The 25,202-nt window shown below is 34.1% G+C and overlaps 1 protein-coding gene across 5 annotated transcripts in view; it reads right to left on the bottom strand.

Moving 5' to 3' along the window:
• Positions 1-25,202, bottom strand: part of LOC138713577 (uncharacterized) — a 120,508-nt gene that overhangs the window by 12,421 nt on the left and 82,885 nt on the right. For all 5 annotated transcript variants that reach the window (XM_069845754.1, XM_069845753.1, XM_069845756.1 and 2 more), the window contains 2 exons: positions 16,006-16,198; positions 7,123-7,256 (listed from right to left, as the gene is read on the bottom strand). In XM_069845754.1, coding sequence (XP_069701855.1) covers positions 7,123-7,256; positions 16,006-16,198 — 327 coding nt within the window. The remainder of the gene's footprint in view (positions 1-7,122; positions 7,257-16,005; positions 16,199-25,202) is intronic.

The raw sequence follows: 25,202 nt of genomic DNA on the forward strand, positions 1-25,202 counted from the left end.
TTATTCAGGACGACTTAGAGTAGGGATAAGTAAGACAATGGTCAGGAGAGACATTACCCCGATGATATGATAGGATGATTATGTGGTGCCAGGAGAGGCCTTAAATCTAAACTTAACCTAAATTCCAGACTATGAACGAACACAGGAATAATCCCCTTTAAGGAAAATTCCTGTGCTTTAACCGGGAATCGAACCCGGGACGTCATGAGCTATAGCGAGAAGCTTTGACCACTAGACGATGAGGCTGGTCTAAATTTTTTAATTAGAACATATTTTTTTTTCTGAAAGAGCATCCTTGTTTTTATCGCTCTACATCTTCATTTGTTTTATACAGAAGTGTATGTATTATCGCCGCGCTCTCATGGTTAATATTTGGCAGGTCTTTGAGCGGCCTCATGCATAACCTTCAGTAGGTCTTTGAAATTTAATTGCATTATTGTTTTCAATTTCTTATGTCGCCGCTCCAATCACTTGCCTAAATTTCAATATTGCAACCAATAAGCTGCTTCCATTATTAAATGATACCTACTTGTCTAATCCACATGGACTAAAACCGAGGTTGCAATGTCTTGTGCTGAGAACGAACATTAAGGTATGTGATTAAAAATTATTATTAAAGAGTTATTATTAAGAGTTAAGAATGTCAACATACTCGTATTTGACATTATAATAATAATTATAATAATAATAATAGCCATTTAACAATATAACAAACTAGTGCTTATTCTTATCGAGGAAGTAGACATGACAACGTGACGCTTAGAGTGAAACCTACAGAGCAACAATCGGATAACAAAATTATGTTTTAAAAGCACACCACACGTTACTGTATGATGCCGACATGTTAACCATGGAGCACGGCGATAATAGCTATGACAACGTTTTAATTGCTGACAAATTTGTTAATCATTGGGTTTGGAAAGCAGTTTAATTGAAGTGAAAATAAAGATCAATCAATCTTCTTAATGTTTCCAGCTGTTTGCTGACAATAAGTATAAGGTCCACTATAGTCCACTGTAGTCTATTCAGTTGTTGTTTTTCACGAGAAATGAGGGGTATTTTGATCGGACAGATGCCTGTTGCTAGTAGCCAGAGTTGGGGTGTAGTCATATATACTGCAGGGCTGTGTCTTCTGCAATTGGTACTGATGACTTTAATTTACTTCTTTTGTGGTTTATGGATGGACAGTATAGAAGAATGTGTTCCAGATCTTCATCATGATTATTACATCACAGACAAGTAGGGTTATCAGAAATGTGAAATCGGTGTAGGTACAATTGAGTGACAATGTGACCTGTTCTGGCTCTTGTTAAAAATGTTTGAACATGTCTGGGCAAGTTTTTGTACATTTCCAGGTCATTTGATTTCTTTTGTACAAACTGTAAAATTTTTCCTTTGTCAGAAGAGAGGCAATTGTTGATCCATAGGTTTGTAAAATGAGACTTTACTGAAGCAAAAGCACTGGATAGAGATATCACTTGAAGAGGTCTTGGTTGCAAATATGTTGCCTGTTTTGAAATATTATCGACTTTCTCGTTTCCAGGTATACCACAATGACTAGGTATCCATTGAAATGAAGTGAAAATAAAGATGATTTTAACAGAAAATAAGAGAATTGAAATTTTAATGATGATTGGATTTGGTGACAGAAGATGTATGCAACAGGAAGTGTGCACATTTTTTAATGAAACCCATCCAAATCAAACACCTATTTCTCAGTAAGTCAGCTGTGAGTAGATTAGAAGCTAAATTCAATGAATGGCATGTCAGAGACATAAGAAGATCTGGTAGTCCATTCACCGACAAGGAGTTGGAATTTTACATTTTACAAAAGGTAATCTGCGTGAATTTATCCATCTAGCAGCTGCCTACTTTGTGCTAACTTTCACCAAGTAATGAACCAACATCTGCTACACTGTCCACTGCTGAACCATGAAGCCCAAGGAAAACAGGATTTTGTCAGTTTTTACTAAGAGTCAGAGGGAAAATGACGTTATTGTGAACTCCTGCTCTTTGATAAATAAATAAATAAAATCTTTTTTTAGACAGTCATTCCGAAGGTACCATTCAATTTAGAAAATAAACTCATAGCTCAAGCATATGATGGTGCTGCAGTAATGAGTGGAAGCCAGGTTTAAGGCAGAAAACATTTCCTTATGCGAAATTTGTTCACTGCTATGCCTACCAACTTAGTTATAAAAAATGCATGTTCAAAACGCATTAAATCAGTGAAATTGTTTTTTGCAAATATTACTGGGTTCACATTTTTCTCCACTTCACCTAAACGCAGTGACCTACTGGTATATATTTTAATGCTAGAATAGCGTGTTTTTTGGTTAAGAAATATACACATATTAAATAAATTGATACAACAAATATTTTATTTATAGTTATATGAAACAATTAAGAATTAAGTGTAATTATAAGTAATTAAGGGCCACCCAGTTAGAGCTGGGGACCTCTTATCTACTGTCAGATGTTCTACTATTGAGCTTGCTTTTATTGTGATAAAGTTTTACGGTTATAATGAGGAGAAATACAACAGTTGAGGAATTGTCTCTTTATCAGTATGGACAAACGATTGTTTAAACAATAATGTATGACACATATGTAAAAAATGATTTTTTTTTTTTTGTTTGCAGGTTTGATTCACTAGTGTGCAGTATCATTTCGCGAACATGCCTACTCGCAAAGTAAAATGACATTTTTAACAGTTGTCACAAATTCAGTGGCGAAGCAGTCAGAAGCAGGATAGAATGGCAAAGGATGCTTTTTAATAGAAAAAGAAGCATTTTTATTGGACCTCTGGAAAAAGAAGTCTAGAAAGAGGCTAGTGAAATGCTTTCTGTGAAGTGTGACGTTGTATGGGGCAGAACCATGGAGATTACAATGAAGTGAAGAGAAACGACTGGAAGCTTTTTGAATTGTGGATATGAAGAAGAATGGAGCGTGTGAAATGGAAAGACAAAATAAGAAATGAAGTTGGGCTAGAAAGAGTGGATGAAGAAAGATTAATGCTGAAACTGATTTTTTTAGTAGGTTATTTTACGACACTTTTTCAACAGCTTAGGTTATTTAGCATCTGAATGAGATGAAGGTAATAATGCCGGTGAAATGAGTCTGGGGTCCAACACCGAAAGTTACCCAGCATTTGCTCATACTGAAACTGATCAGGAAGAGAAAAAGAAATTGGCTGGACCACTGGCTAACAAGAAAGTGTCTATTGAAGGATGCACTGGAAGGAATGGTGAACAGAAGATAAGTTTGGTGCAGAAGAAAATATCAGATGATAGACAGCATTAAGATATAGGGATTGTATTTGGACACTAAGAGGAAGACGGAAAAGAGAGAGAAGACTGGAGGCTGGTGGGTTTGCAGTGAAGGACCTGCCCTTGGGCAGGAAACCATTAATGAATGAAGTCAGCACCTTCATCTATCAATGTATAATCAGTATAATGAATGGCGTCTTATAAGTGTCTCTCTTTCAGACGTGGAATTCTGCACACTTTTACATTAGGAAGCATATTACAGTCTCAATACTAGTGCCTGTTAGCAACGCTATTTGTTATGTATTTCACTAGCTGAACAAACTTCTCCTTTTGATATACCTTTTTGGCTAGACAGAAGGGATCACCAGACATGCACTTTCCTGGGTCAGAAGAGAGAGCTAGTATGTTGCTAATTAAAAAAAAATCATATTGTCTCCTTTTTTTCAATCCATGGCATCATAACATCATTTTTTAAACTAATGTCATTAGGTTGAATTAGGAACATTAAATCCAGACGTTTGAGATGGACAGGACATATAGCACGTATGGGTGAATCCAGAAATGCATATAGAGTGTTAGTTGGGAGGGCAGAGAGAATAAGACTTTTGGGGAGGCCGAGACATAGATGGGAGGATAATATTAAAATGGATTTCAGGCAGTGGGATATATGTATGTATTTATTTACACTGCAAGTGGGCAAGCACCCAGTGGCAGTGGTATATACAATATTAACAATACACAGTTAAAATGATAAGCTATACACAATAAAATTTACAATACATAATACAATTTACAACACATATACAATTTTATACACAATACAATAAGAATACACAATACAATTTAACACAATAATAATAAAACATAAAATAAAACACCTAATTTTACAACACAACCTACATAATTATGTATAGGTCCTACATAACTTTTTAATAGTCTTTCACTTTACTCTTATCTCATTCCCTGTAGTGGCACTATGACGCATTTCACTGACACTTTAGCACACATTTCACTGACACTCTGTAACACATTTCACTGACACTATAGAACACATTTCATTGACGCTATAAATTATCACTGATCGGAACTGTTCACTGCACTGTAAAACCATTACTTCACTGACTCACCTCGCTTCACTGATACAACAGTTCAAATAAGTCAAATAATTGCATTCTTATGCATACTTATAAACAGAACTACATTTAAACTAAACATTTCTAGTCTAAGGCCCTCTTACACGCTATTTTTAAATAATTTACAATTCAAACCAAGGAAGTAAACTCGTCAGGCTAGATAAATAAATGTCACCTTAAAAAATTAAATGTTGAATGTCACCTTAATTTTAATTTTCACTTTATACACAACTCTTTAAATTATTCTTGAATCTCCTTAAGGAAGGACAGCCCTCAAAGACCGCTGCAGGTATGATAATAGAGACTGGATTAATTTTGCACAGGATAGGGACTGATGGCAGGCTTATGTGAGAGCAGCAATGAACCTTCGGGTTCCTTAAAAGCCCTTTGTAAATAAGTAATGCCACTAGGTTGTCTTTCGACATGACATCATAATATAACCCACATTACGTGTAGGAGAAGAAAATACTGCAATCTTCTGTTGTGATGTTCAGGTTGGTAACAGGTCATGATTGTTTGGCAAGCCACTTGCACAGGACAGGAATTTTCCATAAGTTAACTGCCTGTGTCTTGTGTGATGCAAATGAAGAGATGAACTTGGAGCACATCAAAATATGTATAGCATTGCTAAAAGAAGATGACATCGTACAAAAATACTGGAGTACAAGATAGTGAATGACTTCATTGTTAAATGCCTAGGCATTGGACCAACAACAAGATAATGATCCTTTTATACCCACTGTACCGATATCCACTGTGAAATTCTCGTTTCCCCTACCACGTGATTGAACAGAAAATTATTAAATGAAATTTAATAAACTCAGCTGTATTCAACAAGACATCTCCTTTCTTCTCATCTAGGATGGCCAGATTCACATCTATCGAAAAGAGGACACAAAGCTTCAAAAAGGAGAGCATTGTTCGAAAAAAGAGGACAGAAACTATGTACTTAGATATAGGACTAGGCCTATATTATATTATAAATTAGGTGCGTCAATATCTATTTTTTTACAAAATATTTACAGTACAGATTTAGGCTTATAGCATACTTAAAAGTATGTTAATACAGTATTTCAAAATAATTATGAAAAAAACTTGATAATAATGATTTTACAGTTAGCTACATAAGAAAGTCAAGGGTAATATAATTATTAAAGAGGACAGAAAATAATCTATTTAGGTTTAGGCTTAGGCCTATATTATACTTAAAATTACATCAATATCTATTTTATTATGAGTATACAGTACTTATGATAGAACTTAATAATATAAAATGATTTTACAGTTAACTACATGAAAGCCCACGGAACTATAATTAATTGATTAGCTAGCAGACTTACTCGTGTTAATTATGTAAGATTTGTGCGGCTTACAGCTGTTTCAGTGCTTACCGCACCATCCTCAGAGCCTACTAGATCTCGGCGTCATCTCGAACTTCTCTGCCTGTTATGTGGGTGTGTTTAATTGTTGAAAGGTGTTGAAGAGTGGAGTCAAATAGTGTATGTGTACTGAAATTGATCTGTGTGTTGAGAATTTGATCGGGGTGTGTCTATTTCGTATTGTTGTTCTAGTGTGTTCAGTTTTTGGTTCTTGGGTTGTATGTGTAGGATTTCCATGTCCACATTTATGTTATTGTATGTATGGTTAGCATTGGTTATGTGATCGGCGTATGTAGATGTATTGTGTCCTCTGGTTATTGCTTTAATGTGTTATTTGTAGCGCGTTTGGAATGATCTGCTGTCTGTCCTATGTAGAACTTATCGCAACTATTACATGTGAGTTTGTATACACCTGTGTGGTCGTATTTATTTGTTTTGTTTTTTTTTTTTTGTGTGTGTTGAGATGTCTTTGTAGTGTGTTTTCTGTTTTGTATGTTATGTTGTATTTCTGCTTTCTGAATGAAGATGCGACCATGTGTGCTTTTGTTTTCAACAATCACACCCACATAATAGGCAGAGAAGTTCGAGATGACGCTGAGATCTAGTAGGCTCTGAGGATGGTGCGGTAAGCACTGAAACAGCTGTAAGCCGCACAAATCTTACATAATTAACACGAGTAAGTCCGCTAGCTAATCAATTAATTATATTCAAGTGTTAAAAGTAGTGTACGCAAGATTCAAAATGGATTATCAAGGAACTATAATTATTATTAAAATACATAAAAAGACCGCACAAAATGTGAATTTAATATTACTTTGTAAGCAAAAAGAGTTATGATCGTTGGCAAAGAGTATATTCCATCGATGCTGCTGTCACCTACAAGCAAATTACTTGAAAAAAGCGTCAAATCAGATAATTTCAAAATATCGGGCATACAAATTACGAAAAGGAGGAAATTTCTTGATTTTTTTTTTTAATCTGCCCGAATCCTTGACGAAGGCCTAAAAAGGAGAACATGTCCGGACAAAAGAGGACGTCTGGTCACCCTATTCTCATCATGTCACTATACAGAAGCTTCAATCTCTTTGTGTGGTATCCCTTTCTCCTCACTCCGCTTTTCAATGCCAAAGGGACATAAAAGCAGGATTACGACAAGCACTTAATAGACAGTACACAGTTTCAGCCTTTGGAAAACAGCTAACATTATGTTTGTAAGAATCACGTCCAGTCGCAGTTACCTTTTTATCCCATCTTTATACTTTCACTGTCGGCAATCTTAGTCAGATCTTAAGCATTTAATTATTTGAGTAGATCATTTAATTTTAAAAGTTATACTTGTACCTTTCCTAGTATTAAACGTTTTGTTTCATCTTCATCAAGCTCTTCTCTGTGTCTGTTGAACACTATATTATAAAGCTGGAGGCGCGCACTTGAGATTGAGATGTAGCTCTTCATGTATTCCATAGGAGTTAAAGCTGTAATAAACCAAAATTCGCATTTAATTATTTTCATTATGTTTTCAAATTAAAAATTCCTTTCAGGATTATTTTATGTTTAAGTTAATTTGTCTTAAAAAAGGTATATATTACAGTAGCGGCTCACTGTAAATAAAAAGGTGAAGTGCTGTTCACATACACAAATGCATGAACAGTTTTACCAATATAATGAGTAGGCCTACTATTCGTAAACTACGTACAATTTTAATAGTTCTAGAATACATATAAACAGGAAAATTAATTTATTTCAGGACTCACCCAATTTCTTGCATACCAAGTCAATCCTCCTGTCTTTTAAAGCAGCAAACCTGTCAATGATGTCTTCATAAAAGTCTGAGTTTAACTGAGAGTGGACAGTATATTGCTATGCAAAGCTATGGGGCTAATGATGAAGTCTCTCCTGTGATATAGCATTCCGAGTGAAATTTTCAATCTTGTCAAACAGAAAAGTTATTTTGCACAACTTCTCTATTTTCTTAGAACTTTTTAAAACTAAGAATAAATGGAACTGTAGGTCGTCCATAATTTAAAACATCTTTTTTATCCTCATATTTAAGTCTACAAAACGGTATTTCTAATAAATTACAAACCGTGTCAGGATAACTCACTCATTTATCAACACTTTCTATGTACTGTTACCTTATCTAAGTATTTGTATAATAGCACTATAGTGTTAAACATATAATATACACTGTGATGTAGGAGTAATACACTATATACACTTATCACTAATATATTCTAAACACATTAAATAATAAGTTAATATATACGTACTCAATATTAAACTACATGTGTAAATTTACGCGCACATTAAACTTTCAAATACAAGAGCTGAAACAAATAATAATAATAATAATAATATTTATTTGTCAGAAACCAGTGTACAAGGCCTGGATATGACATCGTCAGGTTCGATAATACACACACACGCACACATACACTCACACATGCACAAACAAACTTAGCACAAATAAATATAGACAAGTTAACAAATAATTATAAGCAAATAAACATACATAGTCAAATAAACAAACACTGAGAAATAAACAAAACAAACAATGAGAGATAAACAGGGTATGCTGCAGGTTAACACATTTATATAGGGACAAAAGGTATAATTAAAATACAAAGAGACAAATTAAAATATAAAGAAAGGGTTACATTTCTAAAATACAATATTTACATCACACTCCATGAATTCATTCACTGAATAAAAAGGTCTGTCCAGCAACCATCTATGTATGCAGGACTTAAACCTATTTATTGGTAACTTTCTCGCCTCCAATGGTAACTTATTAAATATATTTATGCCATTAAAAAAGCAGGTATTTGAGCTCACACTCAATCTGCACCTTGTGTAATCTAATTTATCTTTATTTCTAGTGTTGAAGGAATGTATATCTGATCTAGTCTGATGAAGATCTATGTTGGATCTAAGGAATATCAAGGTTCTGTAAATGAATAGATTGTAAACTGTCATTACCTTTAACTCTGGAAATAGTGGTCTACATGATTCCTTGGTATTTTTATTGAATATTACCCTCAGTGCTCGTTTTTGTAGTAATAAGATGCTATTGACTCCTGTTGCACTTCCCCATATATGAATTCCATAGTTAATGTGAGATTCAAACAGTGCAAAATATACCTGTCTGAGAGTTTCTGTTGAAACCAATGGCCTTAACTTCCTAAAAACAAAAATTACCCTCGACAATTTAGTACATATGCTTTCTATGTGTTTGTGCCATCCTAATTTTGGATCCAAATAAAAACCTAACAGTTTAACATAAGATATTTCATTATCTAGTGTGTTGGGGAGGCCTAAGATTAGTTTCTGGGTTTTTTTCTTCATTAAGCATTAACTTGTTTGGGTGAAACCATTGTTTAGCTATGTTAAGATTATTCATCTGTGACAACTTTAACTGGTTAAGATCTGAGTGAGATGTTATTAAGGTGATATCATCTGCATACATGATTAGATCTTGAGGCAGACTGAATGGTAAATCATTTATTAATACAAGAAAGAGAAAAGGGCCTAATATGCTGCCTTGAGGAACTCCATTAGTGACAAGTCTCACATCAGAGAGCTTATTTGATATATTAACAATTTGTCTTCTATTTTTTAAATAAGATCTGATAAGGTTTAAACTCTCTCCTCTAATACCATAGTGTTGTAACTTAGCTATTAAAAGATAGTGGGATATGCAATCAAATGCTTTAGTAAGATCACACAGTGTTAAAGAAACACATTTTTTGTTTTCAAATGCTGTAATGATTTCTTTGACCAGGTATTCCAGGGCTAATACTGTAGATTTATTCTTTTGGAAACCGAACTGCCTAGGTGAGATAAGTTGGTGTTGGACGAACCATTCATTCATTTGCTTGTAGAGGAGAGATTCAATAATTTTTGAGAAACTTGGGACAAGGCTAATAGGTCTGTAGCTGGACACTGCATTTATATCACCTCGTTTGTGTATGGGTATTACTTTAGAAAGTTTCAAGCAATCTGGAAAGGACTTTTCATGGATGCACATATTGATTAAAAGAGTTAATGGTATGACAATTAAATTCACTATTTTTTTAATGAAGAAGTTAGAGAAGCCGAAAATATCAGAGCTATGAGAGGAAGAGAGTTCAGCAACTGCTTTCATAACTTCATCTTCTGTCACACTATGCCAAGTAAATTCTCCTTCAGGAGCAGTGCTAATATAATGCTGAGGCATATCACCATCAAATTTGTCAGCAATGTCCTCAATTGATTTAATACAGAATTCATTAAATGCATAAGGATCTAATTTGAACATTTTTTGTGTTGTTGGTCATGTTAGTTTCTTGCTTAACGATTTTCCATGCTGATTTACATTTATTGTCAGAGGAGTTAATATAATTATCATACATGCTTCTTTTCGCCTCATTTATTTTCCTTTTATATTCTTTTTTTAAAATTGAGTATTGTCTCTTTGCCTCCTCAGCTTTAGTGCACATATAGGCTGTATGGTGGGCAAGTACAGAGTTCTTTAAAGCTTTGAGTTCTTTTGTGTACCATTTTGAATTAGATAGACTTGCATCAACTTTTTTTCTGTGTTGTAATGGGAAACAGGTTTCAAAGAAATTTAGGAGGTGATTTACAAAATTCAGAAATGATATGTCAACCTCTGTGCAGATGATTAATGGGTTCCAATCTATTGAACTTACCATATCAGAAAATTTTGCAAAATTGCTGTCACTAAAGTTACGTAGTAGTACGTATTCATTCTTGTCATGAGATAAATGTTTTTCTACCTTAACATGCATTATAAGGCCAGAGTGATCAGAGAAACAAAAGTTGTAGGGGTTTACTTCACAGTACATTTGTGGGATATCAGTAAAAAAGTAATCAAGACATGCTTCATATCTAGTTGGGCTAAGGCTAGTGGGATACAAATTATAGGATCTAAGCAAGTTTGAGAAGTATCCTGCTTCATTACTTGATTGAGTAAGATCAATATTTAAATCTGTACCGATAATTATTTTAGTATTACATTTACTAATGGCAGCTAGGATTGCATCAAAGTTTTTAAAGAATAATGGAATATCTCCATTTGGTGAACGGTAAAGTGATACTAGAGTAATATTGTGGTCACTTATTGTGATTGCACAAACCTCACATATTTTATCAATACAGTAAGCCTCTAGATTTATTACTTTGAATTTCAGATCCTTTTTTATGAAAATACATACACCACCGTTTTTGAATCCTGTGCGACAATATGCACTCCCTAATTGAAATTTGATAGGAATATGAAATGAGATTTCTGTTGCAGTTAACCAATGCTCATTAACACAAATTAGATCCGGATTTTCACTTGTACTTATCAGTTCCATGTTGGATGCCTTATTCCGTAAACTTTGGACATTTATATGGATTAGTTTGATCGTAAACCTGGACATAAAAAATCCTCCAAATGGACTGGCAAGCTCATGAGAAGAGATAATACATGCCACGGAAAACAACTTTTAAACTCTGCGAATGTATATGGGGTGTATTCCTGATAAAATAACATAGACTCAACTAATTTACCGCTGCAGGGGTGGCTGCTTGGACACAAGGAATAAGGTTACTATTCTCGAGTGAGGTAGTACATACTGTAAAATTTCACAGCCCTTATACAATAGCCCCCTGGCCTTGGAGACCAACTTCAACCCTTCTCTGTTATTAGTACCGTTAGATATGCAAACTGGTTATTCCACCTACAACAAGTCTGACAGTTCTCCGTAACTGAAAGACTCAGAAACGCACTTCACTCATACAATCTTTCTTTAGTGCGTGACGTCACGTTACCATGGAAACCAAGTGCTGTTTGAGAATGAGAACCCAAATAATTTCACCTCTACAGTATTGTAAGTTCCAATAGACACCGCTCAGCGCTCGTAACAGTTGACATTATTCTATTCAGCAGACGGTTACAGGTACTATTTATACAACTAAACACTGTTCATAACGGCTGAAAAAAAATTATTTTATAAATAATGGTATTGATAATAACTAGAATTAATTAATACAAGATAAAATTGTGTTTTACACGTAAATAGGTGAAGTGGCACCTGAATAATCGTCCCTGATATATTAATTTTATACTCTTTCTTTTATGTGCTTACATCTCATGTATTTGAGAGTTCATGCATTAGCCGAGTTTTTAACGTCATCCTCCTTCTTTAATATACGTTTGAAGACATGACATGTAACATATGAATATTTTAGATATTAGTTTTTGTATTTTATGATGTCGAAATTGCTTATTTATATTTCTTTCTACTGACTCATTTCCAGAATTTCGGTATAGAAATAATAATAATAATAATAAATCAATGAATCAATCATCTTAATGTGTGGACTATAGTGGACTTTATAATAATAATAATAATCTGGGTGCTACAACCCTTTAAGATCACAGACCAATCAGCCGGCTGTTGGTCTCACGTCCACATGCTGAAGCAGATGAACATCCAACCAGAATGAATGTAACATGATGATCCTCCCAGCCATTATAGCTGGTTTTCATAACTGGATTTTGTTACCTATTGTAGCTCCCCAAGTGCATCACGATGCTGGGTGGGCACCAGTTCCATACACTGGCCAAAATTTCATGAGAAAATTTCTTCCTCCATGAGGACTCGAACTAGAGTGCATTCCGTAACATGAGTCATAGGCAGGATGCCTTAGACCTGGCCTATCCAAGGGAGCTGCTTCGAACAGTCACTCGGGGCAAGGGTACAGAGAGCAAGTGGAAGGGTGTGGAGGACGAGTGCAGTGGCGGACTCAAGTACAAGTCGTGTTTTACTCAGTGGAGCGTTTTTTTATAGTTTGAAATAAATGCTTCTCACATAACAATTGTCAATGTAAGTGCACATACTGTACAAGAATTACTTTACGTATTTACTTAATAGGCCTATTATACATGAAGAAGATGTATTCTTGCATGTATCGAAATAAACAAAAATAATAAGATTAATTTAATTCAGAAAGGTACTTTCTTTTGACTACTAGTACATAAAATTCCACGAGATCACACTACATGTGTCTCTGTGCTATGAGTTATGAAATATCTGGACATATAAACCTACAAAATAGCCTAGAGATTAAAAATCATCGCCATGTAAACAATGCCAGTACTGTACTACAAGATTTACAGCATGCCAGCATCTCTAATAGCTAACATTAGTTGTCAGACTTGTAAAAATATTATTATTATTATTATTATTATTATTATTATTCAGAATTAAACTTACTTAATTTGTGGAGACTTACTTAAAATCCTTAGTTATTTTTGTATGATCCTCTCCTACCACCGAATCATAGGTACAGTATGTTTGTTTTCATAGTGGCGCTCTGCATTATATTCTAAGTACCACATCTCAGGCATCTCGATCGTTCATCTACTTGAAGAAAGAAATATTTTTCTTCCCAATCAATTTCTAGGGTAAGAAAACCTGCGCATCTTCTCTCCAAATTATCTGTGCTGTTCGAATACATACTGTTAGAGTGTTCGGAGTTTAGAAAATACCATTGGGTGTATAGGCATACATCCTCCTTCTTAGTAACATAACTTAAATAAGTTATTTACATATTTTGTAATGTATACAATGCAACTGAAGTAAAATTCTTCCATTTATTTGGTTACTGGAAATACAAATAAACTAATATATGTTTATTTATAAACAATATAAAGGGTTTATATCTGAAGCAGTGCTCAGCATGGTATTTAGATTTACTTCTGTTATATTTATACACGTTAAAAAATACGTAAATAACTTATTTTAGTTATATTACAAAGAGGGAGGATCTCCGCTAAGAAGACATCTACATATCTAATGGTATTTTTTAAACTTCGAACTCATACATAATGCAGATTATACATCCAACACATCACAACTCTCGACTCAGGTAGGAACAAATAGTATGATCCCTGATCACATATATAACAGATTGGCCAACCAATGATCGCCACCGTCGATTGGGAACTACCACTAGATGGAAGTACAGTTGCTCCATGCAATTCAAATGGGAGTTATAACGTGACTTCTTATGCAGTAGCTAGATGGCAGCATAGTGAAATTGATAAAAGTTGTTGCCGTCAAAGCCTATAAGGCTGAGCAATTTGTTATACCTATATTATGTGATCAGAGGTATGATGCACATACACTGCCCTATCTTTCACTGTATGCCCCCAGTGGGAAAGGTTGCCTTAGACCACAACATCTCGGCGTGGAACATAGGAATAATAATAATAATAATAATAATAATAGTAATAATAATAATATTTAACAAACATTTCGCTGATCCAGAGTTGCGCTTGGGCATGGATTCGATCCCTGTTTGGGTTGATTACCTGGTTGGGTTTTTCCGAGGTTTTCTCCAACCGTAAGGCGAATGTCAGGTAATCTATGGCGAATCCTCGGCCTTATCTCGCTATCATCAATCATATCGACGGTAAATAACCTACTAGTTGACACAGCATCGTTAAAATAACCAAATTAAAAAAAAAAAACATTTTGTTTAAAACTATGATGGGAATTGAATTCTCAACAATCATTCACTCATTTCTGCTGCGAAAATATTTTATTAATTTTCTGTATATGGACCAGTGGCAGCTCATGAGATTTAGCTTGGTAGGCTGCACTAAAATTTTGAATATACAGCATTATTATCTCTTATCTACCACAGCGAAAATTAATTATATTAATAAATTTCACCTCTATTGGAGCTGAAGCCATAATTAACCACTGATCCAGTCCTTTTTGGTTCTGCTGCTGTTGTTGTTTTTGATATTTATATTTGTTTACAATTAAAGCTTTGAAACACTATAAAATTTAATCTAAAAATACTATATTGGTTTGTATTATTAATTTTATTGGAGATAAAAGTTCACTGTTCTATTCACAATTTTATTTGAACACGAAGTTTAGTCTTCTTTCTTTGGGTCTAGAAAATTTATTAATCACTTTATCATTGAAATTAACAGTATTTTCAATCATCACTTTTTCTATGCTTAACATTGCTAAAGCAGCAAGACTGTCTTGCGTCATTGTACTTTTTAGAAAAGTCTTTACTCTTTTCAGCGTAGAAAAACACCTTTCAGGCTGAGCAGTAATCATACATTTTCTGAAGTCCAGAAATATTACGGAATTCTTGTCTCTCGCACAAAACAGACAGTTCAGTTTTCAAACATTATTTATACAAGAAACGATAAGCGGTTTCATGCAGTTCAGATGAAGAAAATTGTATGTAATTTATATTGTTTTTGAAAAGAGAGAAATGATCAATTTTGCTGCCGATAAATGCTTATTGATCTCTCTTTTATTTATTTATTTATTTTGCTAATAATTCAAACATAAAATATAATATATACAGAAAAACGCCTGACAAGAAATGGTATCACATACCTCTTTCGCAGAGACAAGATTTTGCGACTTACTTTTCCTTTTCTTCATGGGAGGAGTTTCTTCTTGTTGATGAGTAACAGAAAGAAGTTTGTTTCTTTCTTTCATGATTGTCTCAAGAAATTAATTTACTGAATTGTAGATACCGGTATTGGTGGAATTCGCATTATGATGCTACAGCTGGTTATATAAAATATCCACATGAGGCATGATATGATGAAAAAATTCTAGGCGAAAATTGAAGTCCTGATCATTCAACATACGAAGAATCCCTGTAGCTTCTTGTACAGTGAAATGATTTCGGAAAACGTATTAGTGTCTTTCACGTGTTTCACGTTTTCCAAAGTGATATAGTGTTAAAAGTTGTGTAATCAAGATGTATAATTAAATGATTTCTATCAATTTGAAGTTTCTCAAAGCAATCTATTAAACTCTCCTTATTTTAAAAAACAGTAACAATTAAAGCTCGAATGTTTGGCAAAATGCCTTCTTTACTGTGTGGAACTAAATCATTATTTTCATATATATAAATGTGATTTTAGGTAAATCAAAGTGGTAGGGCCAATTTATAATTCGCCTATTTTGCCTTTTTAAAGTGTTTCTTACTAATTCAACCTCCACATATGTGAATCAGAGCTGTGTGAACGTGCGTAGACTATACAAATCTCTCTCCTGCATTCAATCAAATTGTTCCTAACATCAGCAGTCATAACTGACTGGAACAATCTGTGATGTTACAAATATTGATCAATGAAAAAGTCTGAGGGATTTAATGCTGAAATAAAAAAGCAGGTCTTATTATTTAACTTACTATTCAGAAGTCGGCTATCAAGAGGTAATTCAAATCGGGAACTTCGTCGTGTAAAATTTCTGGGAAGAGTAAGCAAATGCTCAGTGGAATCTGGAAGAATTCTCAGTTCTTGTTTCAGCTTTTTCAGTTCCTCACATACTGAAGTCTTTCTTTTCGGGAAAATATTCAAAGCTTCTTTGAGTGCTTTATGCCTCTGGAAAAAAGAAAAGAAATGTGTAGGCCTATTATATATATAGCAGGACTTTATTTAAAAACGTTGTTCACTTGCGCATTGTTTGCATTTAGGCTATTAAGCATGCCACATCCAGTACCTGCCAAATTTCAAATCCACTTCCTAAAACTTTTATAAAATCATGCATTATAGTAATGCTGCAAATGTTGTTCTCTCTCGGATATACACATTTAGATTGACACGATTAAGTCCGTGCACTATAATGTTTCTGATTATTTTCCTTTAGTTCCTCCAATGTATGAGGATTTGTTTCGTAAACTCTGTGATTTTGATGGCATATGTTAAAGATTTGCGCCTATTTCGCTTCTTTTTAGTCTCCTTCATATGGTTTTGCTCGTGCCTTTTGTTTTACAGTGAACCAGTATCTTTCAATTTTTTGCAGATATCGTGAATTGCAGTTCTAAAAGAAGTAGATTTTATTGGTCAGGAAATGTCTGAATAAATTCAAAGCATGCTCAACGAACTGATTTGTATTTAAAATACTGCTGCAAGACCATCAGGTACAGTGGCGGAGTTAGGATTTGCGAGGTCCTAGGCAAACCTAATAATAATAATAATAATAATAATAATAATAATAATAATAATAATAATAATAGTAATAATAATGACAATAGACAATGACTATGACTATGATAATAATATTTATTTATTTATTCGGCTTCTAGTCGTCATGAAGACCAGTCGACTTTCTGTGTAGCTCCGCTGTTTTCACAGTGTTCAGTTATTACAACATTCGTCTGTGTCCTCATTTAAGGCGCTTATAGTTAACTCCGTAAAATGCCGGCTAGCAAAGATACATATACAAAATGTAACGCTGCTTTCTTCGGCAGACAAAAGTTCTTGAAGTGTGCTGGGCCTTGTGGTCTAAGATTTCATATGGACTGTTTAAATTTGAGTGAAGTTGAATATGATTTTTTCATGAAGGGAGGCATTTCTTCCTTTAAGTGTGCAAAGTGTATCAGTGCTGCGAAGGCGGTTCATGGTGATAACACTCCTGTGAAACCCAACAATAATGCTGAAAAGATCATCTCGCCTACTAGACAACTTGATCTACCTAATATGCGGAGTCTCTTTCTGTTCAAGTCGAGAAGGTGAGGCTCAACAATGTGACTATTCTAGATACTTTAACTGTTATTCTCGAACATGTGAAAAATCTGGAAAAAGAAATGGGTGAGTTAAAGAGTGAGAATACTGCCCTCAAATTACAAATTATGGTCAAAAATTCCTGTCCTTGTAAACCTGATCAGATTTTCTCTAAATTGGGTCAACAGTCGACTGTTAACCCTGTTACTAAATCCTTCAGCAGTGTTTTGTCTGACACTGTAAAATCTCGCAATCATGCGAAGTCAGCATCAAATACTTCATTTCCTCTTACTCAACATAACAGTAATGAGGTAATCTCTGTTGTCGTACGCTCAGATGATAGCACTGTTGCATTATCAAATAACGTTGACTCATGGTTTTCAATCTGTAACTCGTAAAAAATTTAAGAAACGTGATCCTAAAGTTGGCACTCTAACTACTAGCAACTTAGAAATGGCTCCAGAGAGAATCAGAACCAAATCCCTTTTTGTTTCTAGATTTAGTCCTAATGTAAACGAGAATAATATTGATTCACTCTTTAATCAACTTAAATTAAGGTCTCTCGTAATAATGAAATTGAAAACTAAATACCAATTGTATTCCTCTTTTCACATCTCAGTTGGTGAGAGGGATTTCGAGTTAATTAATAATTCTGATGTTTGGCCTGCTGGATCCGTCATTGCACCCTTTTTTGGTAAACTTAAACCTGAGCAGCATTTTGCTCTACCAGGTACTTCTGTTGATTCTAGGGTTAATGCCTCTTAATATTATTCTCTAACTCTCAATGCACAGTTCTAATAATCATCTTGAGATATTTTACCAAAATGTTCGTGGTCTTAATATAAAAATTGATTAAATTTTTCAAAATGTAGTAAGTAATAATGATATCATTTGTCTTACTGAAACATGGTTAACTGAATCCGTATTAAATACAAATTTATTCCCTACCAATTATACTGTGTTTCGTGCAGACAGAATCTACGAGGACACCAACAAAAAAAGAGGTGGGGGTGTCCTAACAGCAATTAACAACCAGTTACCTTTTATGTGTCGGCGATATGATTTAGAAATTATTAACGAATGTGTTTGGATAGAAATTAAAATGGCTGACGGTATTAATTTATTAATTGGAAATCATTACTTCCCACCTGATTTCGGTCATAATCACTTAAAATCTTACCTTAATTTTCTTGAAAAAAACCTTGATACTCATAATTTTAGAATAGTAATTATTGGCGATTTCAATTGTCCTGGTATGGATTGGTCAACTGGTTTTAATCTTAATGATACTCATTACTACTCTAAAATTAAGTCCAGTGATTTATATTTCTCGTCTTGCCTTCTGGGATTAAACCAAATTAATTTTACTGTTTCTAATAAAAATCTACTTGATCTTGTCTTTACTAATATCATTAACAGTACAGTAAAACTAGCCAATCATTCTCTAGTTTTGGAGGACTTTTATCATCCATCTATCTCCATTAATCTTGAAGTGTATTTGTCGCTACCTTATCACTGCCCATCTAGTACCTTCATGAATTATTCTCAAGGTGATTACTTTAAACTCTATTCCACTCTATACAATCATGATTGGAATTCCATATATCAGACTACTGATGTTAACGTTGCTACTAATTCGTTATCTCAAATTATAAACAATGCTATATCTCTTGCTGTTCCTGTCACCTTCGTAAAAAAAATCGCACTATCCAAAATGGTTTTCAAATAGCTTGCGTATACTTATTAAGAAAAAGAACAAAGCACATAGAAATTTTAAGAAATCCAAAACTGATCACCATTATCAAATTTTTTCCAATTACAGAAAACAAGTTAAAGCTATGATTAAATCTGATAAATTTAAATGGTTACAATCCATTGATGAAAATTTGAAGAATGAATCCAAGAAATTTTGGAAATATGTAGAATCTTTTCGAAAATCCAATAATTATCCCACCGAATTGTTAATAAATGGGGTTCACATTACTGATCAGAAAGAAATTGCTAATGCAAATGCTAATCAATTTAAATCGATTCAAAAACAGCCAAATTCTAATCTCTGTTTGTTGGATTCTAATTCTACTGACTTCTTATCCTTACCTAAAATTACAGTTGATGACTTTTCATTAGCCATAAAAAGCTTAAACCTAATAAATCCAAGGGCAATGATGGCATTCCTAATTTTATTATTAAGGGATGTTCTAATATTCTAATACCCGTTTTAACATTTATATTTAATTTAAGTTTATTAACTGGTACGTATCCTATGCTTTGGAAAGAAGCATCCATTATTCCTATCTTTAAAAATGGGGAAAAAAAATTTTGTTTCCAATTATAGACCTATTTCAATATTAAACAATTTCTCAAAAATTTTTGAAAAATTAATTCAGCCCAACATGGTTTTACTAAAGGTAAATCAACAACTACAAACTTAGTATCCTACCTTAATCTTGTTATGCCTGTTGTTGAAACTCAAGGTCAAATTGACTCAATTTATATTGACTTTAGCAAAGCGTTTGATGTTGTACCTCACAATATTTTGATAAATAAATTTAAAAACTTTGGTCTCTCTTCTAATTATGTGAGCTGGTTTGAAACTATTTAACTAATAGACAATGTTGTGTTCGTCTAGGAGATTCTCTCTCGGACCCATTTAATTGTTTATGTGGAGTTCCCCAAGGATCTACATTGGGCCCTCTATTATTTTTATTATTTATAGATGACATAATATGTAAAAGAATAAGTTCAAACTACTGTTATTTGCTGATGATCTCAAAATCTTTCGCTCAATAAATAGTTCTGCCAATTGCCAAATTCTTCAAAATGATATTAACTCAATTGAACTTTGGTCTGACAATAATGGAATGAAAATTAATTAAACAAAAACTTTTGGCATTTCGTACTCACAAAAAACTACTTCCATAAAATTTAGTTATTCTCTTAATAACGTCTGTATTATTAGGAAAAACTCTATTAATGATCTTGGTGTATTACTCGATTCTAAATTATACTTTCACGATCATGTTCAATATATTTATAATCACTCAATAAGAATGCTTGGTTTAATAAGGTCTATAACTTATTCTTTTTCTACTCAGAGTCTCTAGTAATTCTATACTTTACTTTGGTTCGATCTAAACTTGAATATGCATCTGTAGCCTGGAATTCCATTACTTCAACTGATTCGGTTAAATTGGAAAATATTCAAAGAAAATTTAGTTCCTTATGTGCTTTTCGATTTATACCCAATTCCTCTGACTTTAACTATGAGATTACCTGTAAATATTTTAACTGTTGTAGCCTTTATTCTTAAATATTTTAACTGTTGTAGCCTTTATTCTAGACGTCAAAATCTTGATTATCAATTTTTTTGCAAAGTGATCAAGGGTGATATTGATGAGATAGAGTGGGTCATGAAACTAGTAAGTTTGTGTTCAATGGTGATATTATTTAAGTGCTTATAACTACATCCAGCAAAGTTCGTAAGTGAATTTAAACTTTATTTGTATTATTGACAGCTGAAGAAAGTGTGGAAATATTAGGAACATTTGTTTTACTCAAATAATATAATATTTAATAAGTTAAATACGAACAATTTGGTTATCTGAAACAGATAGTGTTTTGTTTTTATCATAAAATAAAAGAAGGCATTGTTGCATAGCCTTCAATATGCAATCACATCAACAAGACGAAGGCCAATTATCCTTCCCAAATCAAGGCCTTCCAGTTAACTCTTCTACATCACGTTCCTTGATACAGCCTTCAAAATTAGTCACAAAACGACAATATGAAGAAATAACTGAAAATAATTTTTCTAATTCTGATGAAAGTTTTTTCACACCAAATAAAAAACAAACAATTTCAGCTTCTAAAATAAATTCTAAATATGTAGTCGATCTAACTACCGTCAACAATAAGTTCTCCCCTCTCGAGGAGATGGATGATGAAATTGATAATGTGACTCCAGCATCAACACAAGAATCAACCTCTATTAGGCCTACTCCTAAAATCACAGTACCACCAATATTTCTTCACGAAGTAAATAATTTCCAGCAGATAATATGCGACATAGATTCCATTGTTTCCAATGAGTATTCAACACAACAACAGAACAAAGTCTTAAAAATTAATACTACTACTGCTACTGACTTTCGTTTAGTTACAAAATTCTTAGAAGAATCACAGCTCCCTTATCATACTCTTCGTAATCCAGATACCAAGAGACTGGAAGTCGTTTTACGCGATGTTCCTCATTCTCTAACAGATAATGATGTTATCTTGGAGCTTAAATCCCTCAACCTGCCTGTTATTAAAGTTACCAGGCTTTTATATAGAGACAGACAACCTATGCCGCTCTGCACAGTGGAATTGGACAACAATGAACAGGGTAAGAAGATTTTTGATATAAAACAAATTCAACATGCTCTCATTAGCGTAGAATATCGCCGAAAACCCCAGTGTACAAGATGTCAGCGTTATGGTCACACTAAAAACTTTTGCCATCTCACACCACGCTGTGTGAGTGTCCTCAAAATCATCACTTTTCTGAATGCACTAAACGTAGAGAAGCCGAACCAACATGTATAAACTGTGGAGGAGCACACTCAGCAAATTTTAAGGGTTGTAGTTATTATCTTGGCTTAAAGAAAAAGTCTGATTCAAATCCTCCATAGGAAAACCTCTCAACATCACCACCAACCTTAAATTTGCAAAATTTTCCTAATCTTACAGCAAATTCTCCTTCTGCCTCGCCATCTACACCTTCTTGGTCACACTCAGTACCTATTAAAACAAATGTTACCAATACTTCAATTCAAGATACCTCTCCTGCTAAGATGTTATTGGAAACTTAATTCAATTAGTGATAACTTCCCTGAAACCACACCTACCTGTGATTAAAACTTTCCTCCTCCAACTTGTCACAGGCCTTCTCAATAATGAACATTGATGTCAATAAAACGTTCTCTGAACTGATTATTTTAAACTGGAACGCAAATGGAATCAAAGCTAAGCGAGGAGCTTTCTTAGAATTTCTCTCTCGACACAATGTAGCTGTAGCGTGTGTTACTGAGACTCATCTTATTCACCCAAAGAAGTTTACAGTTCCTGGTTACAATATTTATATGATCGTGTTGCTCCCGAAGACTCTGGTGGTGTGGCAATTATAATTAGGAAAAATATACAGCATCACTCAATACTTCTACCAGAACTGAACTGTTTAGAAGCATTTGCTATTAAGATAACTTCACATAACCTTCCATAGTTTACTATAATTTCAGCATATAAACCACCAAAATTACGTTTGAATTCTCAAGATGTTGTTAATCTTTTTTCTAATACTACACCAACAATACTTTTAGGAGACTTAAATAGTAAACATCAAATATGGGGATGTCGTATAACCACACCTAACAGAAGACGTTTACTATGTCAGAGGAAAACTCTATTAATATCGATGCACCTTTGGAACCCACGTTCTATCGACCTAACATATTACCTGATATACTGGACATAGCTTTGCACAAATATATTCAGAACACCTCAAACATGCGTGTATTACATGAATTTGACTCCGATCATTGTCCTGTTCTGATTTCATTTGATGACAACCCTATGCTTCGCCCTCCTCCCAATCGACTTATCGAGGGTACTATAAACTGGAACAACTTTCAACTAAACCTAGACGATGTTTTGCAGCCCACCAATAACTTGAAAACAATCACCGATGCTGATGCAGCAATTCGTACTTTCACTGATGCTATTACTTCATCTATTCGAGTAGCAATGGTTCCAACAAGACGGGTACATAGTAAATCTTATCACGAAACTCTTCCCTCAAAAATAAAACGGCTTATAAAGGAAAAACATCAAACCCGTTGATTGTGGCAAAAAAATAGAGAACTGTGGCAGCATCACCGCCTAAATCAACTAACCAGAGAGGTAAATAAATTGTTGGACAGACACCGATTTATATCTTATCAACGCCATCTATCTACTTTATCTCCAGAATATTCCTCCCTTTGGAAAGAGACAAAGAGAGTATTGAAAGAGCCATGTATAATTCCACCTTTACAACAAGACGGTTGTCAATATGCAAGTGACAATGAAAAGTGTGAAATTTTCGCAGACACCTTTCAAGCCTCTTTTATACCAAACCCAATCAAGAATAAAGAATTCAACGAAGAAATAGAACATTTTCCGAATAATTATCCTTCAGCACCATTGCCCGTAAACTTCACCTCGCCAAATGAGATCCACTCAATAATTCAGGAACTTCCAACAAAGAAATCTCCTGGATACAATCTCATCCCAAACTTTGTATTGAAGTATCTTACTCGTAAAGCTCTAGCAAACTTAGCTTCATTATTCAATGCTCTACTTCGTCTAGAATATTTCCCTGATACTTGGAAACATGCAGTAATAATTGTAATTCATAAACTTGGAAAACCTGCTTCAAATCCAACAAGTTACCGTCCCATAAGTCTTTTATCAATTATATCCAAAGTCTTTGAAAAGGTTTTGCTGAAACGCTTGGATGCGTTTCTACTTCAAGCATCCATCCTACCTCCATATCAGTTTGGCTTTCGTCGAAATCATTCTACTAACCATCAAGTGCTTCGTATCACTCAACAAATTGCACAGGGCTTTGAAAACAAAGAACAGACTGCAGTCGCATTTCTTGACTTCACTCAAGCATTTGATCGAGTTTGGCATAAAGGTCTTCGGTACAAATTGCGCAAGTCCGGCGTTCCAGACTACCTATGCAACATAATGACTAGTTTCTTGTCAAATCGCACATTCTCAGTCGCGTTTCAGACTACCTATGCAACATAATGACTAGTTTCTTGTCAAATCGCACATTCTTGTCAGTGCTGGCCTTCCACAAGGCTCTATCTTAGGTCCAATATTATTCAATGTATATACTTCGGACATTCCTGCAACATCAACTGCACAAATTGCTATGTATGCAGACGATACAGCTATTTATGCAACCCATCGCAACATTAACATAGCCTCAAATCACCTTCAGGAAGCCTTAAACATCATATGCCCTTGGATTGAAAATTGGCGCATCGCACTGAACTACAATAAATGCGAAGCAATGATATTTACTTTGTGTCGTCTTGCTAATCCTCCATGCATAAATCTTTCAACCAACGTGATACTGTGGAAACCAAAGGATGAAGCTGTAAAATATCTTGGAGTGCACTTAGATCGCCATCTGTCATGGAAACATCACATCAACAACAAACTTTAATTGGCCTACTCAAGACTCGCTAAATTATATCCGCTCCTCAACAAGAAATCATCTCTAAAGCTACAAAATTGCATGCTACTTTACACATCTCTATTACAACATCTACTGTTTTATGCCTGTCCTGTCTGGGGAGGAGCTGCAATAAGTGAAATTAAACACATCCAGTCATTTCAAAATAAAGTCCTACGAATTTCACTCAATTCTCCTTGGTTTGTCCGTAACAGCCAACTACACAGAGAAACCGGTATTGACACAATCCAACAGTTTATTCATTCACAAGCTAAGAGATTCTATAACAACCTAGAAAATGTTCCAGGTGCCGTCCACTACTCTCTCGGAAGGAAGTCCACATTTCCTACCAGAATCAAGAGCCGACTTCCAATGGACTTCATATTATAATCAAAATTTATCATCACACCAACCTATGTAAATAATTATATATTAACAATTATTTTTGTTCATTGAGGAGCCCAATCTAGGCTACCCTCAATTCAGTGCCATATATTGTATTTATATTTTTTAGAAATGATCTGTATAGCACTAAATGCGCTGATCAATCAATAAATTGTTAAAAAAAAAAGATGATATTGATTATGAGTCTATCATAAACAATATCAGCCTTTGTAT

Source organism: Periplaneta americana, chromosome 14 (genome assembly GCF_040183065.1).
Source record: "Periplaneta americana isolate PAMFEO1 chromosome 14, P.americana_PAMFEO1_priV1, whole genome shotgun sequence".
NCBI lineage: Eukaryota > Metazoa > Arthropoda > Insecta > Blattodea > Blattidae > Periplaneta > Periplaneta americana.